At 40.2% G+C, this 26,861-nt stretch overlaps 1 protein-coding gene across 1 annotated transcript in view; it reads left to right on the forward strand.

Annotated features, from left to right (window-relative positions):
- The window catches only part of fat3b (FAT atypical cadherin 3b), a 297,423-nt gene that overhangs the window by 175,581 nt on the left and 94,981 nt on the right, over positions 1-26,861 (forward strand). The window contains exons 41-47 of the mRNA XM_090226225.1: positions 4,290-4,397; positions 5,403-5,586; positions 6,918-7,138; positions 7,229-7,525; positions 12,681-12,836; positions 13,137-13,271; positions 25,210-25,479. Of these exons, the coding sequence (XP_090082351.1) occupies positions 4,290-4,397; positions 5,403-5,586; positions 6,918-7,138; positions 7,229-7,525; positions 12,681-12,836; positions 13,137-13,271; positions 25,210-25,479 (1,371 nt within the window). The remainder of the gene's footprint in view (positions 1-4,289; positions 4,398-5,402; positions 5,587-6,917; positions 7,139-7,228; positions 7,526-12,680; positions 12,837-13,136; positions 13,272-25,209; positions 25,480-26,861) is intronic.

Below are 26,861 nucleotides of genomic sequence, written 5' to 3' on the forward strand. Positions count from 1 at the left end.
TAATAATAGTAATAATAATATAGTCATAATAATATACTAATAATAATAGTAATAATAATAGTCATAATAATATACTAATAATATAGTAATAATAATAGTAATAATAATATAGTCATAATAATAGTAATAATAATATAGTCATAATAATATACTAATAATAGTAATAGTAATATAGTCATAATAATATACTAATAATAGTAATAATAATATAGTCATAATAATATACTAATAATAATAGTAATAATAATATAGTCATAATAATATACTAATAATATAGTCATAATAATATACTAATAATATAGTCATAATAATAGTAATAATAATAGTAATAATAATACACTAATAATAGTAATAATAATATACTAATAATAGTAATAATAATAGTAATAATAATATACTAATAATAGTAATAATAATATAGTCATAATAATATACTAATAATAGTAATAATAATATAGTAATAATAATATACTAATAATAGTAATAATAATATAGTCATAATAATAGTAATAATAATATAGTCATAATAATATACTAATAATAGTAATAATAATATAGTCATAATAATAGTAATAATAATATAGTCATAATAATATACTAATAATAGTAATAATAATATAGTCATAATAATATACTAATAATAATAGTAATAATAATAGTCATAATAATATACTAATAATATAGTAATAATAATAGTAATAATAATATAGTCATAATAATAGTAATAATAATATAGTCATAATAATATACTAATAATAGTAATAGTAATATAGTCATAATAATATACTAATAATAGTAATAATAATATAGTCATAATAATATACTAATAATAATAGTAATAATAATATAGTCATAATAATATACTAATAATATAGTCATAATAATATACTAATAATATAGTCATAATAATAGTAATAATAATAGTAATAATAATACACTAATAATAGTAATAATAATATACTAATAATAGTAATAATAATAGTAATAATAATATACTAATAATAGTAATAATAATATAGTCATAATAATATACTAATAATAGTAACAATAATATAGTAATAATAATATACTAATAATAGTAATAATAATATACTAATAATATAGTCATAATAATAGTAATAATAATATAGTCATAATAATATACTAATAATAATAGTAATAATAATAGTAATAATAATATAGTCATAATAATATACTAATAATAATAGTAATAATAATAGTAATAATAATATAGTCATAATAATAGTAATAGAGTAATAATGATACTTTTATTAATAATATAATTATTATTTCATTTATTTCACCTTTATTTAACCAGGTAGGCCAGTTGAGAACAAGTTCTCATTTACAACTGCGACCTGGCCAAGATAAAGCAAAGCAGTGCGATACAGACAACAACAACAGAGTTACACATGAAATAAACAAACGTACAATCAATAACACAATGGGGAAAAAATATATATACAGTGAGTGCAAATGAGGTAAGATAAGGGAGGTAAGGCAATAAATAGGCCATAGTGGCGAGGTAATTACGATATAGCAATTAAACACTGGAGTGATAGATGTGCAGAAGATGAATGTGCAAGTAGAGATACTGGGGTGGCAAAGGAGCAACAAAATAAAATAAGTAACAATATCAATCAAATCAATCAAATTTAAAACATGGGAAACAGAGGGTTAAATACAAGTAGATTGATTGGGGAAATGAAAACCAGGTGTGTATGGAAACAATACAAGACAAATGGATACATGAACAATGGAGCGGCGATGGCTAGAAAGCCGGTGACGTCGATCCTGTTTGTTGGTGAGTCTCAGAAACAGGACCAATTTTCTACAAATACTATCTTTTGGGAGAAAACAGTTTGCAATCAGCGATTGAGTTGTGAGACTCTGCTGTAGAGCTCATCACTCCCCCTAACTGGGAGGGGCCAGAGACTCTGCTGTAGTGCTCATCACTCCCCCTAACTGGGAGGGGCCAGAGACTCTGCTGTAGTGCTCATCACTCCCCCTAACTGGGAGGGGCCAGAGACTCTGCTGTAGAGCTCATCACTCCCCCTAACTGGGAGGGGGCCAGAGACTCTGCTGTAGAGCTCATCACTCCCCCTAACTGGGAGGGGCCAGAGACTCTGCTGTAGTGCTCATCACTCCCCCTAACTGGGAGGGGCCAGATACTCTGCTGTAGTGCTCATCACTCCCCCTAACTGGGAGGGGGTCAGAGACAATTACTTGATGCCGACACATCTTTCTAGCTGATTTACACGCAGAAGCTATGTTGCGTGCGCTTGGGGATCTCTGACTGTTTCATCCTAACATCGTTGGTGCCGACGTGGATAACAATATCCCTATACCCTCTACACTCTCCAGTTTTAGCTTTAGCCAGCACCATCTTCAGAGTAGCCTTAACGTCGGTAGCCCTGCCCCCTGGTAAACAGTGTATACAGAATGGTGTCGTCTGCGTAGAGGTGGATTAGAGAATCACCAGCAGCAAGAGCGACATTATTGATGTATACAGAGAAGAGAGTCGGTCCGAGAATTGAACCTTAGAGCCTTAAATTGAACCCTGTGGTGCCCCCATAGAGACTGCCAGAGGTTCGGACAACAGGCTCTCCGATTTGACACACTGAGCTCTGTCTGAGAAGTCGTTGGTGAACCAGGCGAGGCAGTCATTTGAGAAACCAAGGCTGTTGAGTCTGCCGATATGAATGTGGTGATTGACAGAGTCGAAAGCCTTGGCCAGGTCTATGAATACAGCTGCACAGTATTGTCTTTTATCGATGGTGGTTATGATATCGTTTAGGACCTTGAGCGTGGCTGAGGTGCACCCATGACCAGCTCGGAAACCAGATTGCATAGCGAAGAAGGTACGGTGGGATTCGAAATGGTCCGTGATCTGTTTGTTACCTTGGCTTTCGAAAACCTTAGAAAGGGTAGGATAGATATAGGTCTGTAACAGTTTGGGTCTAGAGTGTCTCCCCCTTTGAAGAGGGGGATGACCGCGACAGCTTTCCAATCTTTGGGAATCTCAGATGATACGAAAGAGAGGTTGAACAGGCAAGTAATAGGGGTTGCAACAATTGTGCCGGATAATTTTAAAAAGAGAGGGTCCAGATTGTCTAGCCCAGCTGATATGTAGGAGTCCAGATTTTGCAGCTCTTTCAGAACATCAGCTATCTGGATTTGGATGAAGGAGAAATGGGGTTTGTCTTGGGCGAGTTGCTGTGGGGGGTGCAGGGCTGTTGGCCGGGGTAGGGGTAGCCAGGTGGAAAGCATGGCCAGCTGTGGAAAAATGCTTTTTGAAATTCTCAATTATCGTGGATTTATCGGTGGTGACAGTGTTTCCTAGCCTCAGTGCAGTGGGCAGCTGGGAGAGTAATAATAGAAATAGAGTAATCATAATATTCATAATATTAACAATAATAATATTAATAATATATTAATAATAATATTACAAATAATAATATTAATAATATATTAATAATAATAGAGTAATAATAATATTCAGAATATTAAAGATGATAATACTAGAGTAAAAATAGAATAATAATAGGATTAATAATATTTAACAACAATAATATTAATAATAATAGAATAATACTTATATGAACATAATAATATTAATAATAATAGAATAATAATAGTATTAATAATATTTAACAACAATAATATTAATAATAATAGAATAATAATGGTAATAATAATATCAACAATAATAATATTAATGATAATAGAATAATAATAATATGAACATAATAATATTAATAATAATAGAATAATAATAGTATTAATAATATGAACAATACAAATAATATATGAATATTAATAGTGTAAAAATTATAATAGAATGATAACAATAATAATATTAATAACAATAATAATAATATGTATAATACTCTGAATTATTATTATTATTATTATTATTACCATAGTATTAATAACATTATGTATAATATGTATAATACTATTAATTATATTAATAATAATATGTATAATAATGCTAATAATAAAGTAAAAATAATAAAATGTGATAATAGTAATAATAATAGTAATATTAACAATAACAATAATAATAGAGTAATACTAGGATAATAATAATTATAATTAGAATAATAATAATTTGATATTAGTATTGTTAGTAATAATAATAGGGTAATAATAATAGGGTAATAGTAATATTCATCTTAATAATAATATAATAATGTAATAATTGTTTTCTTATTGTTTTATATTGTTATCTGGTGAGTGGTAACTGTGATACAGCTGTATGATAATGATGAATATGATGTTCCCAGGTCAATGTGTATGTGTTGGGAGCAAACCTCTACAGTCCAGTTTTCAGTCAGAGGTTCTACCTGGCGGAGACCAGAGAGAACGCACCTGCTGGATCCAGAGTCATACAGGTGAGAGCTAACACTGACACTAATGTCTACAGGTGAGAGCTAACACGGACACTAGCTTCTACAGGTGAGAGGTAACACTGACACTAACTTCTACAGGTGAGAGCTAACACTGACACTAATGTCTACAGGTGAGAGCTAACACGGACACTAGCTTCTACAGGTGAGAGGTAACACTGACACTAACTTCTACAGGTGAGAGCTAACACTGACACTAACTTCTACAGGTGAGAGCTAACACTGACACTAACTTCTACAGGTGAGAGGTAACACTGACACTAACTTCTACAGGTGAGAGGTAACACTGACACTAACTTCTACAGGTGAGAGCTAACACTGACACTAACTTCTACAGGTGAGAGCTAACACTGACACTAATGTCTACAGGTGAGAGCTAACACTGACACTAACTTCTACAGGTGAGAGGTAACACTGACACTAACTTCTACAGGTGAGAGCTAACACTGACACTAATGTCTACAGGTGAGAGCTAACACTGACACTAGCTTCTACAGGTGAGAGCTAACACTGACACTAATGTCTACAGGTGAGAGCTAACACTGACACTAGCTTCTACAGGTGAGAGGTAACACTGACACTAACTTCTACAGGTGAGAGCTAACACTGACACTAACTTCTACATTTGAGAGCTAACACTGACACTAATGTCTACAGGTGAGAGCTAACACTGACACTAGCTTCTACAGGTGAGAGGTAACACTGACACTAACTTCTACAGGTGAGAGCTAACACGGACACTAACTTCTACAGGTGAGAGGTAACATGCATGCATATTTTAGAATTCACACATCTGACAGGATTTCTTTATAAACTGTATGTATGATGATAACTGCTGGTGTGTTCCTGTTTGAGTTAAGAATTCAAATGAAAGAGATGATCACAGAACTATAATCTAGTGTTGATTGTGTCAATACTAATCAATCAATTAACCAACCAGCCAACCGACCAACCGACTAATCAATCAATAAATCATGACTCTCCCTCCAGGTGCGTGCTACGGATGAGGACTCAGGTCTGTTTGGTCAGGTGACCTTCACGTTCATCAACGACTTGGGGAAGAGTAAATTCAGCATAGACGCTAAAGGCCTGATCACCACCGCACAGAAACTAGACCGTGAAAACCCTAGCAACAAGGACATAGTCCTCACCGTCATGGCCCTTGACGGAGGAGGTACAGAGAGGGGGAGGGGGGGTGTATGTTTGGGGGGAGGGGGGGGTGTATGTTTGTGTGTTTGTTTGTTTGTGAAATGCCAGTATAGTTTTGAATGGTCCTTCGAGCCGGGTGGTTTCATCAATCATCAGTAGAGCATCAATGAACAAAGTATCAACAACACATTCAGCATCCATAACACAACACTGTTACTATCATGTCTACAACACTGTTACTATCATACTTACCCACTGTTCCTAGGCCGTCATTGAAAATAAGAATTTGTTCTTAACTGACTTACCTAGTTAAATAAAGGTTAAAAAATATAGATAAAAAATGTAAAAAATAAATAATTATCTACAACACTGTTACTATCATGTCTGCAACACTGTAACTATCATGTCTACAACACTGTAACTATCATGTCTACAACACCTGTTACTATCATGTCTACAACACTGTTACTATCATGTTTACAACACTGTTACTATCATGTCTACAACACTGTTACTATCATGTCTATAACACTGTTACTATCATGTCTATAACACTGTTACTATCATGTCTACAACACTGTAACTATCATGTCTACAACACTGTTACTATCATGTCTACAACACTGTTACTATCATGTTTACAACACTGTTACTATCATGTCTACAACACTGTTACTATCATGTTTACAACACTGTTACTATCATGTCTACAACACTGTTACTATAATGTCTATGACACTGTTACTATCATGTCTACTACATAACACTGTTACTATCATGTCTACAACACTGTTACTATCATGTCTATAACACTGTTACTATCATGTCTATAACACTGTTACTATCATGTCTATAACACTGTTACTATCATGTCTATAACACTGTTACTATCATGTCTATAACACTGTTACTATCATGTCTACAACACTGTTACTATCATGTCTACTACATAACACTGTTACTATCATGTCTATAACACTGTTACTATCATGTCTACAACACTGTTACTATCATGTCTACAACACTGTTACTATCATGTCTATAACACTGTTACTATCATGTCTATAACACTGTTACTATCATGTCTATAACACTGTTACTATCATGTCTACAACACTGTTACTATCATGTCTACAACACTGTTACTATCATGTCTACTACATAACACTGTTACTATCATGTCTACTACATAACACTGTTACTATCATGTCTACTACATAACACTGTTACTATCATGTCTACTACATAACACTGTTACTATCATGTCTACTACATAACACTGTTACTATCATGTCTACTACATAACACTGTTACTATCATGTCTACTACATAATACTGTCACTATCATGTTGCCAGGTCGTGCAGCATTCTGTACAGTCCGTGTTGTGTTGACTGATGAGAACGACAACGCCCCTCGGTTCAGGGCGGTGGAGTATCGTATGAGCATCAAGTCCAATGTGGCTAAAGGATCCTTGGTTACCCAGATCCAGGCCTCAGACCTTGACGCTGGACCCAATGGACGGGTCATCTATTCCCTGTACAGCGAGGCCCGCCTGCCCCTGGTTGACGTACTGGAGGTGGGTCGAGGCGGGGGCTGTGTCTAGGGTCGGGTCTTTGAAAAGCACACAACCTATTTGACAACTGATCTTCTTCTTTTTTTCCACCAGGTGGAGCCAGACAGTGGTTGGATGGTGACGAAAGGATCTCTTCTCCATCTCCAGGGAACCATCCTATCCTTCTTTGTCAAGGCTACAGACCGTGGCTCCCCGGCAAAACATTCTCTGGTCTCAGCCTTCATCCATGTCCTCCCCCCGGACGCCCTGGTCCCCTCCTTCACCCAGCCTCAGTACTCCTTCACCATACCAGAGGACACACCGGTGGGCACGGCCCTGGGGAACATATACCTGGCCCCAGGACAGACTGGGGCTTACACCGCTGTGGGGGGAGAGACTCCCGACAGCAACCAGGAAAGAACAATATTATTTATAATATAATATATATAGTGCATTCGTGAATTATTCATACCCTTTGGCTTTTTCCACATTTTGTTACGTTGGTCTTATTCTAAAATGTATTACATTGTTTTTTTTACCTTCATCAATCTACACACAATACCCCATAATGACATCACAATACCCCATAATGACATCACAATACCCCATAATGACATCACAATACCCCATAATGACATCACAATACCCCATAATGACAAAGCAAAAATAGGTTTGTAATTTTTTTTAGCAAATTTGTAAACAAAATAAAATAATAATAAAAAAATTAAATCTTACATTTACATAATTATTCAGACCCTTCACTCAGTACTTTGTTGAAACACCTTTGGCAGTGATTAAAGCCTCAAGTCTTATTGTGTATGACGCTACAAGTTTGGCACACCTGTATTTGAGGAGTTTCTCCCATTCTTCTCTGTAGATCCTCTCAAGCTCTGTCAGGTTGGATGGGGAGCGTTGCTGCACAGCTATTTTCAGGTCTCCCCAGAGATGGGGAGCTGGTTCACTCAAGGACATTCAGAGACTTGACTGCATTGTCTTGGCTGTGTGCTTAGAGTCGTTGTCCTGTTGGAAGGTGAACCTTCGCCCCAGTCTGAGGTCCTGAGTGCTCTGGAGCAAGTTTTCATCAAGGATCTATCTCTGTACTTTGCTCTGTTCATCTTTTCCTCCATCCTGACTAGTCTCCCAGTCCCTGCTGCTGAAAAACATCTCCAAAGCTTGATGCCACCACCATGCTTCACCGTTGGGATGGTGCCAGGTTTCCTCCAGACGTGACGCTTAGCATTCAGGCCAAACTGTTCAATCTTGGTTTCAACAGACCAGAGAATATTGTTTCTCATGGTCAGAGTACTTTAGGAGCCTTTTGCCAAACTCCAAGCGGGTTGTCATGTGCCTTTTACTGAGGAGTGGCTTCCGTCTGGCCACTCTACCATAAAGGCCTGATTGGTGTAGTGCTGCAGAGATGGTTGTCCTTCTGGAAGTTTCTTCCATCTCCACAGAGGAACTCTGAACCTCTGTCAGAGTGACCATCAGGTTCTTGGTCACCTCCCTGACCAAGGCCCTTCTCCCCCTATTGCTCAGTTTGGCCGGGTGGCCAGCTTTAGGAAGAGTCTTGGTAGTTCCAAATTTATTCCATTTAATAATAATGGAGGCCACTCTGTTCTTGGGGACCTTCTGTGCTGCAGAAATGTTTTGGTTCCCCAGATCTGTGCCTCAACACAATCCTGACTGTTTTCGCTTCGTCATTATGGGATAATGCTGAGGATTTTTTATTTATTTAATCAATTTTAGAGGAAGGCTGTAACAAACAAAAAGTCAAGTGGTCTGAATACTTTATGAAGGCGCTGTAACTAACTGACTTTACGTAGCTAACGTTAGCTTTCTTGTACAAAGTCCAGCAGCTAACGTTAGCTTTCTTGTTCAAAGTCCAGCAGCTAACGTTAGCTTTCTTGTTCAAAGTCCAGCAGCTAACGTTAGCTTTCTTGTTCAAAGTCCAGCAGCTAACGTTAGCTTTCTTGTACAAAGTCCAGCAGCTAACATTAGCTTTCTTGTTCAAAGTCCAGCAGCTAACGTTAGCTTTCTTGTTCAAAGTCCAGCAGCTAACGTTAGCTTTCTTGTTCAAAGTCCAGCAGCTAACGTTAGCTTTCTTGCACAAAGTCCAGCAGCTAACGTTAGCTTTCTTGTACAAAGTCCAGCAGCTAACGTTAGCTTTCTTGTACAAAGTCCAGCAGCTAACATTAGCTTTCTTGTTCAAAGTCCAGCAGCTAACATTAGCTTTCTTGTTCAAAGTCCAGCAGCTAACATTAGCTTTCTTGTACAAAGTCCAGCAGCTAACGTTAGCTTTCTTGTACAAAGTCCAGCAGCTAACATTAGCTTTCTTGTTCAAAGTCCAGCAGCTAACGTTAGCTTTCTTGTTCAAAGTCCAGCAGCTAACATTAGCTTTCTTGTACAAAGTCCAGCAGCTAACGTTAGCCCCTGTAGCTAGCTAACACCAGTCAGCTGAATGTTATTTAGATAACAAACATGCAAAGAAAGGTACAGTGCCTTCAGAAAGTATTCCTACCCCTTGAATTATTCCACATTTTGTTGTGTTCCAGCCTGTATTCAAAATGTATTAAATAAATCTGTTTTTCTCACCCATCTACACACAATACCGCATAATGACATCACAATACCCCATAATGACATCACAATACCCCATAATGACCAAGTTAAAACATGCTTTTAGAAATGTTTACTAATTTATGTATAATGAATACAGAAATATCTAATTTACATAAGTATTCACACTCCTGAGTCAATACTATGTAGAAGCAAGTTTGTCAGTGATAACAGCTCCGAGTCTTTCTGAGTAAGTCTCTAAGAGCTTTCCACACCTGGATTGTGCAACATTTGCTGTAATTCTTTTCCCACAATTATCCAAGCTCTGTCAAATTGGTTGTTGATCATTGCTAGACCACCATTTTCAGGTTTGCCATAGATTTTTCATGTCAAAACTGTAACTCTGCCACTCAGGAACATTCACTGTCTTCTTGCTAAGCAACTCCAGTGTATATTTGGCCTTGTGTTTTAGGTTATTGTCCTGCTGAAAGGTGAATTCATCTCTGTCTATTGAAAAGCAGAGTGAAGCAGGTTTCTTTTAGGATTTTGCTTGTTCTTCCATTTATTTCTTATCCTGAAAAAACTCCCAGTCCTTAACGATTACAAGCATACCCATAACAAGATTCAGCCACCACTATGAGTGAAAATATGGAGAGTGGTAGTCAGTAATTTGTTGTATTTGATTTGCCCCAAACGTAACACTTTGTATTTCAGGACAAAAAGCTAATTGATGTCCACCTCCCACTGGACCATCTCTATGGGCTTGTTGATGTCCTCCTCCCACTGGACCATCTCTATGGGCTTGATGATGTCCTCCTCCCACTGGACCATCTCTATGGGCTTGTTGATGTCCTCAAATCAAAACAAATGTATTTATAAAGCCCTTCTTACATCATCTGATATATCAAAGTGCTGTACAGAAACCCCGCCTAAAACCCCAAACAGAAAGGTGTAGAAGCACGATGGCTAGGGAAAAACTCCCCAGAAAAGCCAGAACCTAGGAAGAAACCTAGAGAGGAACCAGGCTATGAGGGGTGGCCAGTCCTCTTCTGTCTGTGCAGGATGGAGATTGTCCTCCTACCACTGGATCATCTCTATGGGCTTGTTGATGTTCTCCTCCCACTGGACCATCTCTATGGGCTTGATGATGTCCTCCTCCCATTGGACCATCTCTATGGCTTGTTGATGTCCTCCTCCCACTGGACCATCTCTATGGGCTTGATGATGTCCTCCTCCCATTGGACCATCTCTATGGCTTGTTGATGTCCTCCTCCCACTGGACCATCTCTATGGGCTTGTTGATGTCCTCAAATCAAAACAAATGTATTTATAAAGCCCTTCTTACATCAGCTGATATATCAAAGTGCTGTACAGAAACCCCGCCTAAAACCCCAAACAGAAAGGTGTAGAAGCACGATGGCTAGGGAAAAACTCCCCAGAAAAGCCAGAACCTAGGAAGAAACCTAGAGAGGAACCAGGCTATGAGGGGTGGCCAGTCCTCTTCTGTCTGTGCAGGATGGAGATTGTCCTCCTACCACTGGATCATCTCTATGGGCTTGTTGATGTTCTCCTCCCACTGGACCATCTCTATGGGCTTGATGATGTCCTCCTCCCATTGGACCATCTCTATGGCTTGTTGATGTCCTCCTCCCACTGGACCATCTCTATGGGCTTGTTGATGTCCTCCTCCCACTGGACCATCTCTATGGGCTTGTTTGATGTCCTCCTCCCTCTGGACCATCTCTATGGGCTTGTTGACCATCTCTAGGGGCTTGTTGATGTTCTCCTCCCACTGGACCATCTCTATGGGATTGTTGATGTCCTCCTCCCACTGGACTGTCCAACTCCTCCCACTGTGTGATGTCAGAGTAGACCACCGTTGTCCCGAGGAACATTCAGATGACTACCTCTAAATCAGCTCTCATCTGACGAACCCAGGGCTGTCCCCACCGAGGCGGGTGACTATGATGTCAGGGGGAGCAGCAGCACAAGGCCCTCTGCTAGCTCAGAACAACATAGAGCAGTTTGACCCACTGCATTCCTCGCTCTCCGAGCCACCTCATCTGACTGTAGTCAAAGGAGATGTTGTGACGCTTTCTTCTCCGACCAGTGGATCCATGAATGTCCAACAAGCCACACAGTCTTCATGCTGACGTCCATGTTGATGAATGAGTAAATGCCCGGAAGCCCGCGAAAAAAAGGCTGCCAAATGTAGTAGTAGTTATAGATGTGGAATGAATAGAACTGTATTACAATTGAATAAGGATCATACTCAGATTCCTTTCTTGCTCCTGTTTCAGTGAAGCTTTAAACGTACAATTTAGACTTTTTCTAGGACAATAAACCCCTTTTCTGTATGTTGTTCATTTATAGCCAACATTCCCATTGAAGCACCAGTCTGTTCTACTTGTTGTATTTCTATGTGTTTGAACGTAAGACGTTATCTCTGCTCTGAGAGGATCTCCTGTCAGACTTTTCACTCTTTCCTATTTTATCTTTCTTTGGCTAATTTACTCTTCCGTTTTACTTTTATTGCTGTGTAATGTTGTATAATAATGTTGTATAATAATGTTGTGTAATAATGTTGTATAATAATGTTGTATAAAACATGGAAATTAGAAACAAAAAAGGCAGTTTTAAGTGAGAAGTAGGCATTGGTCTAAAGCCAAAAAAGAAAGGACATTCACATCAGCACAAGAATCCTTACTTCACCCATGCTCTACCAAGGTTTTCCAGCACACAGCTTTGACCTACTTCAGTAGCTATGCTGGTCTATCGTCCTGCAAACAATGTGTTGGCAGGTTGCTTAGGATTCAAATCTTCTCAAACATCCTAATTCACACTCGTAAGAGGAGGTAATCCCTCTTTTTTGGGAGCTTCAGACCAATGTCTACTTCTCACTTAAAACATAGTTTGTTGTTTCTAATACAGTTTCTAATGCATTGTCACACTTTTTTTTGTTAAAAGCTTGTATGACATCATAATGATCCTGCCCTTTTGTGTTTCTCTACAGGGAGGTACGTTCCTGGTGGAGAGAGAGACGGGTCTGGTCCGGCTGACCAACCCTCTGGACTATGAACTGGTCAGCATCTTCAGGTTTAAAGTCTCAGCTACGACTCGACGAGACCTCATAGAGTCCATCTCTACTGTCGACGTGGAGGTGAAGGTGAGGAATTGACGTGTGTGTGTGAGTGTGTCTCTACTATGACACGACGAGACCTCATAGAGTCCATCTCTACTGTCAAAGGTGAGGAATGGTGTGTGTGTGTGTGTGTGTGTGTGCATGTGTGTGTGTGTGTGTGTGTGTGTGTGTGTATGTGTGTGTGTGTGTGTGTGTGCGTGCGTGCGTGCGTGCGTGTGGCAGGGCTGTAGAATAACATATTAAACATGTGGAGGTTGGGTTTCTACCCTTTCCAAAGAGTTTGATTCAGTTTACTTAACCCTCCTCCTCTTCCTCTCTCAATAGATTCTGGACATAAATGACAACAAGCCATTGTTCGAGACCAGTTCCTACATTGCCATGGTGATGGAGGGGATGCCCGTGGGTACCAGGGTGGTCCAGGTGCGGGCGCTCGACCCAGACTGGGGCTCAAACGGACAGGTATTATACTGTCTTCTCTGTTATTATTTACTTCATTATTATCATGTTATCATCTTAGTATAATATTATCATCTTATTATCATATCATCTCATTATCATATTATCATCTTAGTATCATAGTATTATATTATCACCTTATTATCATGTTCTCATCTAAATATAATATTATCATCTTAGTATCATATTATCATCTCATTACCATATTATCATCTTAGTATCATGTTATCACATTATCATCTTAGTATCATGTTCTCATCTAAATATAATATTATTATCTTAGTATCATATTATCATCTTAGTATCATATTATTATCTTAGTACCATGTTATCATCTAAATATAATATTATTATCTTATTATCATATTATCATCTCATTATCATATAATCATCTTAGTAGCATGTTATCGTAGTATTATATTATCGTCTTAGTACAATATTATAATCTTATTATCATATCATATTATCATATTATTATCATATTATCATCTTAATATTATATTACCATCTTATTATCATATTATATTATCATCTTATTATCATATCATCTCATTATCATATTATCATCTTAGTATGTTCTCATCTAAATATAATATTATTATCTTAGTATCATATCATCTTAGTATCATAGTATTATATTATCATCTTATTATCATGTTCTCATCTAAATATAATATTATTATCTTAGTATCATATCATCTTAGTATCATAGTATTATATTATCATCTTATTATCATGTTATCATCTAAATATAATATTATCATCTTAGTATTATATCATCATCTTAGTATCATATTATCATCTTAGTAGTACTTTATAGTCGTAAAAAAATTGTTGGGCAAATGATGTTCGCGGTGAATTAAGTTTAAATGTAATAAGTCACATGCTTCGTAAACAACATGCTATGAGTGAAATGCTTACGGCACCTTAACCGGGATTGCAGGGATAAAGAACATGGAGAAATAATAGAAAAGTAATGAGGAGTAATAATAAATACACAATGAGTAATGATCCACGGGGTACCAGTACTGAGTAATGATAACTCTGCTATATACACGGGGTACCAGTACTGAGTAATGATAACTCTGCTATATACACGGGGTACCAGTACTGAGTAATGATAACTCTGCTATATACACGGGGTACCAGTACTGAGTAATGATAACTCTGCTATATACACGGGGTACCAGTACTGAGTAATGATAACTCTGCTATATACACGGGGTACCAGTACTGAGTAATGATAACTCTGCTATATACACGGGGTACCAGTACTGAGTAACGATAACTCTGCTATATACACGGGGTACCAGTACTGAGTAATGATAACTCTGCTATATACACGGGGTACCAGTACTGAGTAATGATAACTCTGCTATATACACGGGGTACCAGTACTGAGTAATGATAACTCTGCTATATACACAGGGTACCAGTACTGAGTAACGATAACTCTGCTATATACACAGGGTACCAGTACTGAGTAATGATAACTCTGCTATATACACAGGGTACCAGTACTGAGTAACGATAACTCTGCTATATACACGGGGTACCAGTACTGAGTAATGATAACTCTGCTATATACACAGGGTACCAGTACTGAGTAATGATAACTCTGCTATATACACGGGGTACCAGTACTGAGTAACGATAACTCTGCTATATACACAGGGTACCAGTACTGAGTAATGATAACTCTGCTATATACACGGGGTACCAGTACTGAGTAATGATAACTCTGCTATATACACGGGGTACCAGTACTGAGTAATGATAACTCTGCTATATACACGGGGTACCAGTACTGAGTAATGATAACTCTGCTATATACACGGGGTACCAGTACTGAGTAATGATAACTCTGCTATATACACGGGGTACCAGTACTGAGTAATGATAACTCTGCTATATACACGGGGTACCAGTACTGAGTAACGATAACTCTGCTATATACACGGGGTACCAGTACTGAGTAATGATAACTCTGCTATATACACGGGGTACCAGTACTGAGTAATGATAACTCTGCTATATACACGGGGTACCAGTACTGAGTAATGATAACTCTGCTATATACACAGGGTACCAGTACTGAGTAACGATAACTCTGCTATATACACAGGGTACCAGTACTGAGTAATGATAACTCTGCTATATACACAGGGTACCAGTACTGAGTAACGATAACTCTGCTATATACACGGGGTACCAGTACTGAGTAATGATAACTCTGCTATATACACAGGGTACCAGTACTGAGTAATGATAACTCTGCTATATACACGGGGTACCAGTACTGAGTAACGATAACTCTGCTATATACACAGGGTACCAGTACTGAGTAATGATAACTCTGCTATATACACGGGGTACCAGTACTGAGTAATGATAACTCTGCTATATACACAGGGTACCAGTACTGAGTAATGATAACTCTGCTATATACACAGGGTACCAGTACTGAGTAACGATAACTCTGCTATATACACGGGGTACCAGTACTGAGTAATGATAACTCTGCTATATACACGGGGTACCAGTACTGAGTAACGATAACTCTGCTATATACACAGGGTACCAGTACTGAGTAACGATAACTCTGCTATATACACGGGGTACCAGTACTGAGTAATGATAACTCTGCTATATACACAGGGTACCAGTACTGAGTAATGATAACTCTGCTATATACACGGGGTACCAGTACTGAGTAACGATAACTCTGCTATATACACGGGGTACCAGTACTGAGTAATGATAACTCTGCTATATACACAGGGTACCAGTACTGAGTAATGATAACTCTGCTATAAACACAGGGTACCAGTACTGAGTAATGATAACTCTGCTATATACACAGGGTACCAGTACTGAGTAACGATAACTCTGCTATATACACAGGGTACCAGTACTGAGTAACGATAACTCTGCTATATACACGGGGTACCAGTACTGAGTAATGATAACTCTGCTATATACACAGGGTACCAGTACTGAGTAACGATAACTCTGCTATATACACGGGGTACCAGTACTGAGTAATGATAACTCTGCTATATACACAGGGTACCAGTACTGAGTAATGATAACTCGGCTATATACACAGGGTACCAGTACTGAGTAATGATAACTCTGCTATATACACAGGGTACCAGTACTGAGTAACGATAACTCTGCTATATACACGGGGTACCAGTACTGAGTAATGATAACTCTGCTATATACACAGGGTACCAGTACTGAGTAATGATAACTCTGCTATATACACGGGGTACCAGTACTGAGTAACGATAACTCTGCTATATACACGGGGTACCAGTACTGAGTAATGATAACTCTGCTATATACACAGGGTACCAGTACTGAGTAATGATAACTCTGCTATATACACAGGGTACCAGTACTGAGTAATGATAACTCTGCTATATACACAGGGTACCAGTACTGAGTAATGATAACTCTGCTATATACACAGGGTACCAGTACTGAGTAATGATAACTCTGCTATATACACGGGGTACCAGTACTGAGTAACGATAACTCTGCTATATACACGGGGTACCAGTACTGAGTAATGATAACTCTGCTATATACACGGGGTACCAGTACTGAGTAATGATAACTCTGCTATATACACAGGGTACCAGTACTGAGTAATGATAACTCTGCTATATACACGGGGTACCAGTACTGAGTAACGATAACTCTGCTATATACACGGGGTACCAGTACTGAGTAACGATAACTCTGCTATATACACGGGGTACCAGTACTGAGTAATGATAACTCTGCTATATACACAGGGTACCAGTACTGAGTAACGATAACTCTGCTATATACACAGGGTACCAGTACTGAGTAATGATAACTCTGCTATATACACAGGGTACCAGTACTGAGTAATGATAACTCTGCTATATACACAGGGTACCAGTACTGAGTAATGATAACTCTGCTATATACACAGGGTACCAGTACTGAGTAATGATAACTCTGCTATATACACAGGGTACCAGTACTGAGTAATGATAACTCTGCTATATACACAGGGTACCAGTACTGAGTAATGATAACTCTGCTATAAACACAGGGTACCAGTACTGAGTAATGATAACTCTGCTATATACACAGGGTACCAGTACTGAGTAATGATAACTCTGCTATATACACAGGGTACCAGTACTGAGTAATGATAACTCTGCTATATACACAGGGTACCAGTACTGAGTAACGATAACTCTGCTATATACACAGGGTACCAGTACTGAGTAATGATAACTCTGCTATATACACGGGGTACCAGTACTGAGTAATGATAACTCTGCTATATACACAGGGTACCAGTACTGAGTAATGATAACTCTGCTATATACACAGGGTACCAGTACTGAGTAATGATAACTCTGCTATATACACAGGGTACCAGTACTGAGTAATGATAACTCTGCTATATACACAGGGTACCAGTACTGAGTAATGATAACTCTGCTATATACACAGGGTACCAGTACTGAGTAATGATAACTCTGCTATATACACAGGGTACCAGTACTGAGTAATGATAACTCTGCTATATACACAGGGTACCAGTACTGAGTAATGATAACTCTGCTATATACACAGGGTACCAGTACTGAGTAATGATAACTCTGCTATAAACACAGGGTACCAGTACTGAGTAATGATAACTCTGCTATATACACGGGGTACCAGTACTGAGTAATGATAACTCTGCTATATACACGGGGTACCAGTACTGAGTAATGATAACTCTGCTATATACACAGGGTACCAGTACTGAGTAATGATAACTCTGCTATATACACGGGGTACCAGTACTGAGTAACGATAACTCTGCTATATACACGGGGTACCAGTACTGAGTAATGATAACTCTGCTATATACACAGGGTACCAGTACTGAGTAATGATAACTCTGCTATATACACAGGGTACCAGTACTGAGTAATGATAACTCTGCTATATACACAGGGTACCAGTACTGAGTAACGATAACTCTGCTATATACACAGGGTACCAGTACTGAGTAATGATAACTCTGCTATATACACAGGGTACCAGTACTGAGTAATGATAACTCTGCTATATACACAGGGTACCAGTACTGAGTAATGATAACTCTGCTATATACACAGGGTACCAGTACTGAGTAACGATAACTCTGCTATATACACGGGGTACCAGTACTGAGTAATGATAACTCTGCTATATACACAGGGTACCAGTACTGAGTAATGATAACTCTGCTATATACACAGGGTACCAGTACTGAGTAATGATAACTCTGCTATATACACAGGGTACCAGTACTGAGTAATGATAACTCTGCTATATACACGGGGTACCAGTACTGAGTAATGATAACTCTGCTATATACACAGGGTACCAGTACTGAGTAATGATAACTCTGCTATATACACGGGGTACCAGTACTGAGTAACGATAACTCTGCTATATACACAGGGTACCAGTACTGAGTAATGATAACTCTGCTATATACACAGGGTACCAGTACTGAGTAATGATAACTCTGCTATATACACGGGGTACCAGTACTGAGTAATGATAACTCTGCTATATACACGGGGTACCAGTACTGAGTAATGATAACTCTGCTATATACACAGGGTACCAGTACTGAGTAATGATAACTCTGCTATATACACGGGGTACCAGTACTGAGTAATGATAACTCTGCTATATACACAGGGTACCAGTACTGAGTAATGATAACTCTGCTATATACACGGGGTACCAGTACTGAGTAACGATAACTCTGCTATATACACAGGGTACCAGTACTGAGTAATGATAACTCTGCTATATACACAGGGTACCAGTACTGAGTAATGATAACTCTGCTATATACACGGGGTACCAGTACTGAGTAATGATAACTCTGCTATATACACAGGGTACCAGTACTGAGTAATGATAACTCTGCTATATACACAGGGTACCAGTACTGAGTAATGATAACTCTGCTATATACACGGGGTACCAGTACTGAGTAATGATAACTCTGCTATATACACAGGGTACCAGTACTGAGTAATGATAACTCTGCTATATACACAGGGTACCAGTACTGAGTAATGATAACTCTGCTATATACACAGGGTACCAGTACTGAGTAATGATAACTCTGCTATATACACGGGGTACCAGTACTGAGTAATGATAACTCTGCTATATACACGGGGTACCAGTACTGAGTAATGATAACTCTGCTATATACACGGGGTACCAGTACTGAGTAATGATAACTCTGCTATATACACAGGGTACCAGTACTGAGTAATGATAACTCTGCTATATACACGGGGTACCAGTACTGAGTAATGATAACTCTGCTATATACACAGGGTACCAGTACTGAGTAATGATAACTCTGCTATATACACGGGGTACCAGTACTGAGTAACGATAACTCTGCTATATACACAGGGTACCAGTACTGAGTAATGATAACTCTGCTATATACACAGGGTACCAGTACTGAGTAATGATAACTCTGCTATAAACACAGGGTACCAGTACTGAGTAATGATAACTCTGCTATATACACAGGGTACCAGTACTGAGTAATGATAACTCTGCTATATACACAGGGTACCAGTACTGAGTAATGATAACTCTGCTATATACACAGGGTACCAGTACTGAGTAATGATAACTCTGCTATATACACAGGGTACCAGTACTGAGTAATGATAACTCTGCTATATACACAGGGTACCAGTACTGAGTAATGATAACTCTGCTATATACACAGGGTACCAGTACTGAGTAATGATAACTCGGCTATATACACGGGGTACCAGTACTGAGTAATGATAACTCTGCTATATACACAGGGTACCAGTACTGAGTAATGATAACTCGGCTATATACACAGGGTACCAGTACTGAGTAATGATAACTCTGCTATATACACAGGGTACCAGTACTGAGTAATGATAACTCGGCTATATACACAGGGTACCAGTACTGAGTAATGATAACTCTGCTATATACACAGGGTACCAGTACTGAGTAATGATAACTCTGCTATATACACAGGGTACCAGTACTGAGTAATGATAACTCTGCTATATACACGGGGTACCAGTACTGAGTAATGATAACTCGGCTATATACACAGGGTACCAGTACTGAGTAACGATAACTCTGCTATATACACAGGGTACCAGTACTGAGTAATGATAACTCTGCTATATACACAGGGTACCAGTACTGAGTAATGATAACTCTGCTATATACACAGGGTACCAGTACTGAGTAATGATAACTCTGCTATATACACAGGGTACCAGTACTGAGTAATGATAACTCTGCTATATACACAGGGTACCAGTACTGAGTAATGATAACTCTGCTATATACACAGGGTACCAGTACTGAGTAATGATAACTCTGCTATAAACACAGGGTACCAGTACTGAGTAATGATAACTCTGCTATATACACAGGGTACCAGTACTGAGTAATGATAACTCTGCTATATACACAGGGTACCAGTACTGAGTAACGATAACTAGGCTTTATACACAGGGTACCAGTACTGAGTAATGATAACTCTGCTATAAACACAGGGTACCAGTACTGAGTAATGATAACTCTGCTATATACACAGGGTACCAGTACTGAGTAATGATAACTCTGCTATATACACAGGGTACCAGTACTGAGTAATGATAACTCTGCTATATACACAGGGTACCAGTACTGAGTAACGATAACTAGGCTTTATACACGGGGTACCAGTACTGAGTAACGATAACTAGGCTTTATACACGGGGTACCAGTACTGAGTAATGATAACTCTGCTATATACACGGGGTACCAGTACTGAGTAACGATAACTCTGCTATATACACGGGGTACCAGTACTGAGTAACGATAACTCTGCTATATACACGGGGTACCAGTACTGAGTAATGATAACTCTGCTATATACACAGGGTACCAGTACTGAGTAACGATAACTCTGCTATATACACAGGGTACCAGTACTGAGTAATGATAACTAGGCTTTATACACGGGGTACCAGTACTGAGTAACGATAACTAGGCTTTATACACGGGGTACCAGTACTGAGTAATGATAACTCGGCTATATACACGGGGTACCAGTACTGAGTAATGATAACTCTGCTATATACACAGGGTACCAGTACTGAGTAACGATAACTCTGCTATATACACAGGGTACCAGTACTGAGTAATGATAACTCTGCTATATACACAGGGTACCAGTACTGAGTAACGATAACTCTGCTATATACACGGGGTACCAGTACTGAGTAATGATAACTCTGCTATATACACGGGGTACCAGTACTGAGTAATGATAACTCTGCTATATACACAGGGTACCAGTACTGAGTAATGATAACTCTGCTATATACACAGGGTACCAGTACTGAGTAATGATAACTCTGCTATATACACAGAGTACCAGTACTGAGTAATGATAACTCTGCTATATACACGGGGTACCAGTACTGAGTAATGATAACTCTGCTATATACACAGGGTACCAGTACTGAGTAATGATAACTCTGCTATATACACGGGGTACCAGTACTGAGTAACGATAACTCTGCTATATACACGGGGTACCAGTACTGAGTAATGATAACTCTGCTATATACACGGGGTACCAGTACTGAGTAACGATAACTCTGCTATATACACAGGGTACCAGTACTGAGTAATGATAACTCTGCTATATACACGGGGTACCAGTACTGAGTAACGATAACTCTGCTATATACACGGGGTACCAGTACTGAGTAACGATAACTCTGCTATATACACGGGGTACCAGTACTGAGTAATGATAACTCTGCTATATACACAGGGTACCAGTACTGAGTAACGATAACTCTGCTATATACACGGGGTACCAGTACTGAGTAATGATAACTCTGCTATATACACGGGGTACCAGTACTGAGTAATGATAACTCTGCTATATACACAGGGTACCAGTACTGAGTAACGATAACTCTGCTATATACACGGGGTACCAGTACTGAGTAATGATAACTCTGCTATATACACGGGGTACCAGTACTGAGTAATGATAACTCTGCTATATACACAGGGTACCAGTACTGAGTAACGATAACTCTGCTATATACACGGGGTACCAGTACTGAGTAATGATAACTCTGCTATATACACAGGGTACCAGTACTGAGTAACGATAACTCTGCTATATACACAGGGTACCAGTACTGAGTAACGATAACTCTGCTATATACACGGGGTACCAGTACTGAGTAACGATAACTCTGCTATATACACGGGGTACCAGTACTGAGTAATGATAACTCTGCTATATACACAGGGTACCAGTACTGAGTAACGATAACTCTGCTATATACACGGGGTACCAGTACTGAGTAACGATAACTCTGCTATATACACAGGGTACCAGTATTGAGTAATGATAACTCTGCTATATACACGGGGTACCAGTACTGAGTAACGATAACTCTGCTATATACACGGGGTAGCGGTACCGAGTCGATGTGCCGGGGTACGAGGTCATTCAGGTAGAGATGTACATATAACTAGGAATAAAGTGCCAGATAATATGTGATGTATGTGATGAGGAAAATAAACTTAGTGCAAAAGGTTCAATGCAGAGAGTTAAATAACTAACTAACCAATAGCAACCCTGCTTAACTATGCTATTTAGCAGTCTTGTGGCTTGGGGGTAGAAGCTGTTCAGGGTCCTGTTGGTTCCAGACTTGGGGCAGTGCTACCGCTTGCCACGTGATAGCAGAGAGAACAGACTATTGCTTGGGTGGCTGGGAGTCAATTTTTAGGGCCTTCCTCTGACACCGCCTGATATAGAGGTCCTGGATGGCAGGGAGCTCGGCCCGAGTGATGTACTGGGTAGTACCCTCTGTAGTGCCTTGCGGTCGGATGCCAAGCAATTGCCATACCAGCATGATGCTGCCACCACCATGCTGTGGGGATGTTTTTCATTGTCAGGGACTGGGAAACTGGAAATTCTTCAGGGAAACCCGTTTCAGTCTTCCAGAGATTTGAGACTGGGACGGAGGTTCACCTTCCAGCAGGACAATGACCCTAAGCATACTGCTAAAGCAACACTCGAGTGGTTTAAGGGGAAACATTTAAATGTCTTGGAATGGCCTAGTCAAAGCCCAGACCTCAATCCATTTGAGAATCTGTGGTATGACTCAAAGATTGCTGTACACCAGCGGAACCAATCCAACTTGAAGGAGCTGGAGCAGTTTTGCTTTGAAGAATGGGCAAATATCCAATTGGCTAGATGTGCCAAGCTTATAGAGACATACCCCAAGAGACTTGCAGCTGTAGTTGCTGCAAAAGGTGGCTCTACAAAGTATTGACTTTGTGGGGGTCGAATAGTTATGCACACTCAAGTTTGTCTTATGTGTTTGTTTCATAATAAAAAATATTTTGCATCTTCAAGTGGTAGGCATGTTGTGTAAATCAAGTAATACCAATCCCCCCAAAAATCCATTTTAATTCCAGGCTGTAAGGCAACACAATAGGAGAAATCCCAAGGGATCACTCTTTTTGAATACTTTCGCAAGCCACTGATAGATGGGTAAACTAGGGAGTTGTTCCATACCTCCACTAGCCACCGTCATTCTACACCTGCATTGCCACTGATAGATGGGTAAACTAGGGAGTTGTTCCTAGCCACCGTGCTTCTACACCTGCATTGCCACTGATAGATAGGTAAACTAGGGAGTTGTTCCTAGCCACCGTGCTTCTACACCTGCATTGCCACTGATAGATGGGTAAACTAGGGAGTTGTTCCTAGCCACCGTGCTTCTACACCTGCATTGCCACTGATAGATGGGTAAACTAGGGAGTTGTTCCTAGCCACCGTGCTTCTAGACCTGCATTGCCACTGATAGATGGGTAAACTAGGGAGTTGTTCCTAGCCACCGTGCTTCTACACCTGCATTGCCACTGATAGATGGGTAAACTAGGGAGTTGTTCCTAGCCACCGTGCTTCTACACCTGCATTGCCACTGATAGATGGGTAAACTAGGGAGTTGTTCCTAGCCACCGTGCTTCTACACCTGCATTGCCACTGATAGATGGGTAAACTAGGGAGTTGTTCCTAGCCACCGTGCTTCTACACCTGCATTGCCACTGATAGATGGGTAAACTAGGGAGTTGTTCCTAGCCACCGTGCTTCTACACCTGCATTGCCACTGATAGATGGGTAAACTAGGGAGTTGTTCCTAGCCACCGTGCTTCTACACCTGCATTGCCACTGATAGATGGGTAAACTAGGGAGTTGTTCCTAGCCACCGTGCTTCTACACCTGCATTGCCACTGATAGATGGGTAAACTAGGGAGTTGTTCCTAGCCACCGTGCTTCTACACCTGCATTGCCACTGATAGATGGGTAAACTAGGGAGTTGTTCCTAGCCACCGTGCTTCTACACCTGCATTGCCACTGATAGATGGGTAAACTAGGGAGTTTTTCCCAGCCACCGTGCTTCTACACCTGCATTGCCACTGATAGATGGGTAAACTAGGGAGTTTTTCCCAGCCACCGTGCTTCTACACCTGCATTGCTTGCTGTTGGGGGTTTTAGGCTGGGTTTCTGTACAGCACTTTGTGACATCAGCTGATGTAAGAAGGGCTTTATAAATACATTTGATTTGATTTGATTTGATTAAACACTCGCACAATGGGGTGTAAATGGCATTTACCCTTAACTATACCACTGTCCTCCTCTTCCTCCCCCTCTTCCCCCTCTGCATCTCTTACTTCCCCTCTTGTTCCTACTCCTCCTTTTCCCCCCTCCCCTTCCTCCTGTTGTTCCCCCACCCCCCCTCTTCCTCCTCCTTTCCCACTCCTCCTCTTCCTTTCCTCCTCCTCTTTTTTCCAGGTCACCTACAGCTTGGGTCCTCCACTTAACCAGATCCAGGAGAACAGACCAGACCGCAGCTCAGCCGGTCCCTCATTTGGTATTACTGGTACCAGTACTGGTTCAACTAGTTCTACTGGTACCGGACCAGTGTTCTCCATTGACAGTAAAACGGGCTGGATCACAACCCTGTCGGTTCTGGACCATGAGGCTGGACCCAGCTACACCTTCGTGGTGGTGTCTTCAGACCTGGGGGAGCTGCTACAGCTATCCTCTACCACTGTCGTCACGGTGAGGGCAGGGGGGATGTGTGTAGGGGGGGGGGGGGGTGTCTGTCGTCACGGTGAGGGCATGGGGATGTGTGGGGGGGGGGTGTCTGTCGTCACGGTGAGGGCAGTTGGGATGTGTGTGGGGGGGGCGTCTTGTCGTCACGGTGAGGGCAGGGGGGCTGTGTGTGTGTGGGGGGGGGTCTGTCGTCACGGTGAGGGCAGGGGGATGTGTGGGGGGGGTTTCTGTTGTCACGCTGAGGGCAGGGGGGATGTGTGTGTGTGTGGGGGGGGTGTCTGTCGTCACGGTGATGGCAGGGGGGATGTGTGGGGGGGGTGTCTGTCGTCACGGTGAGGGCAGGGGGGATGTGTGTGTGGGGGGGGGGGTGTAGTGGGGCTATTAGTGTCTGTGTGTAGGGGTTATTAGTGTCTGTGTGTAGGGGTATTAGTGTCTGTGTGTAGGGGGTATTAGTGTCTGTGTGTAGGGGGTATTAGTGTCTGTGTGTAGGTGGTATTAGTGTCTGTGTGTAGGGGGGTAATAGTGTCTGTGTGTAGGGGGGTATTAGTGTCTGTGTGTAGTGGGGTATTAGTGTCTGTGTGTAAGGGGGTATTAGTGTCTGTGTGTAGGGGGTATTAGTGTCTGTGTGTAGTGGGGTATTAGTGTCTGTGTGTAAGGGGGTATTAGTGTCTCTTTGTAGGGGGGTATTAGTGTCTCTTTGTAGGGGGGTATTAGTGTCTGTGTGTAGGGGTATTAGTGTCTGTGTGTAGGGGGTTATTAGTGTCTGTTTGTGGGGGGGTATTAGTGTCTGTGTGTAGGGGGTATTAGTGTCTGTGTGTAGGGGGTATTAGTGTCTGTGTGTAGTGGGTATTAGTGTCTGTGTGTAGGGGGTATTAGTGTCTGTGTGTAGGGGGTATTAGTGTCTGTGTGTAGGGGGTATTAGTGTCTGTGTGTAGGGGTATTAGTGTCTGTGTGTAGGGGGTATTAGTGGCTGTGTGTAGTGGGTATTAGTGTCTGTGTGTAGGGGTATTAGTGTCTGTGTGTAGGGGGTATTAGTGTCTGTGTGTAGTGGGTATTAGTGTCTGTGTGTAGGGGGTATTAGTGTCTGTGTGTAGGGGGTATTAGTGTCTGTGTGTAAGGGGTATTAGTGTCTGTGTGTAGGGGGTATTAGTGTCTGTGTGTAGGGGGTATTAGTGTCTGTGTGTAGGGGGTATTAGTGTCTGTGTGTGGGGGTATTACTGTATGTTATGGTAATAGTGTGTGTGGGGGGGTGGATTAGAAGATGGCCCTGACAGACCAACTTTACATTATTATTTTTTGTGTTATTTCTTACATTATTAGAATGTTTCTAGTACATCCCAGACGATACTCCAAAACAAGGAAGCAGGAGTGGAGAAGTGGGATTTTAG

Source organism: Oncorhynchus mykiss, chromosome 29, assembly GCF_057628025.1.
Source record: "Oncorhynchus mykiss isolate SJ-2025 chromosome 29, ASM5762802v1, whole genome shotgun sequence".
Classification (NCBI taxonomy): Eukaryota; Metazoa; Chordata; class Actinopteri; order Salmoniformes; family Salmonidae; genus Oncorhynchus; species Oncorhynchus mykiss.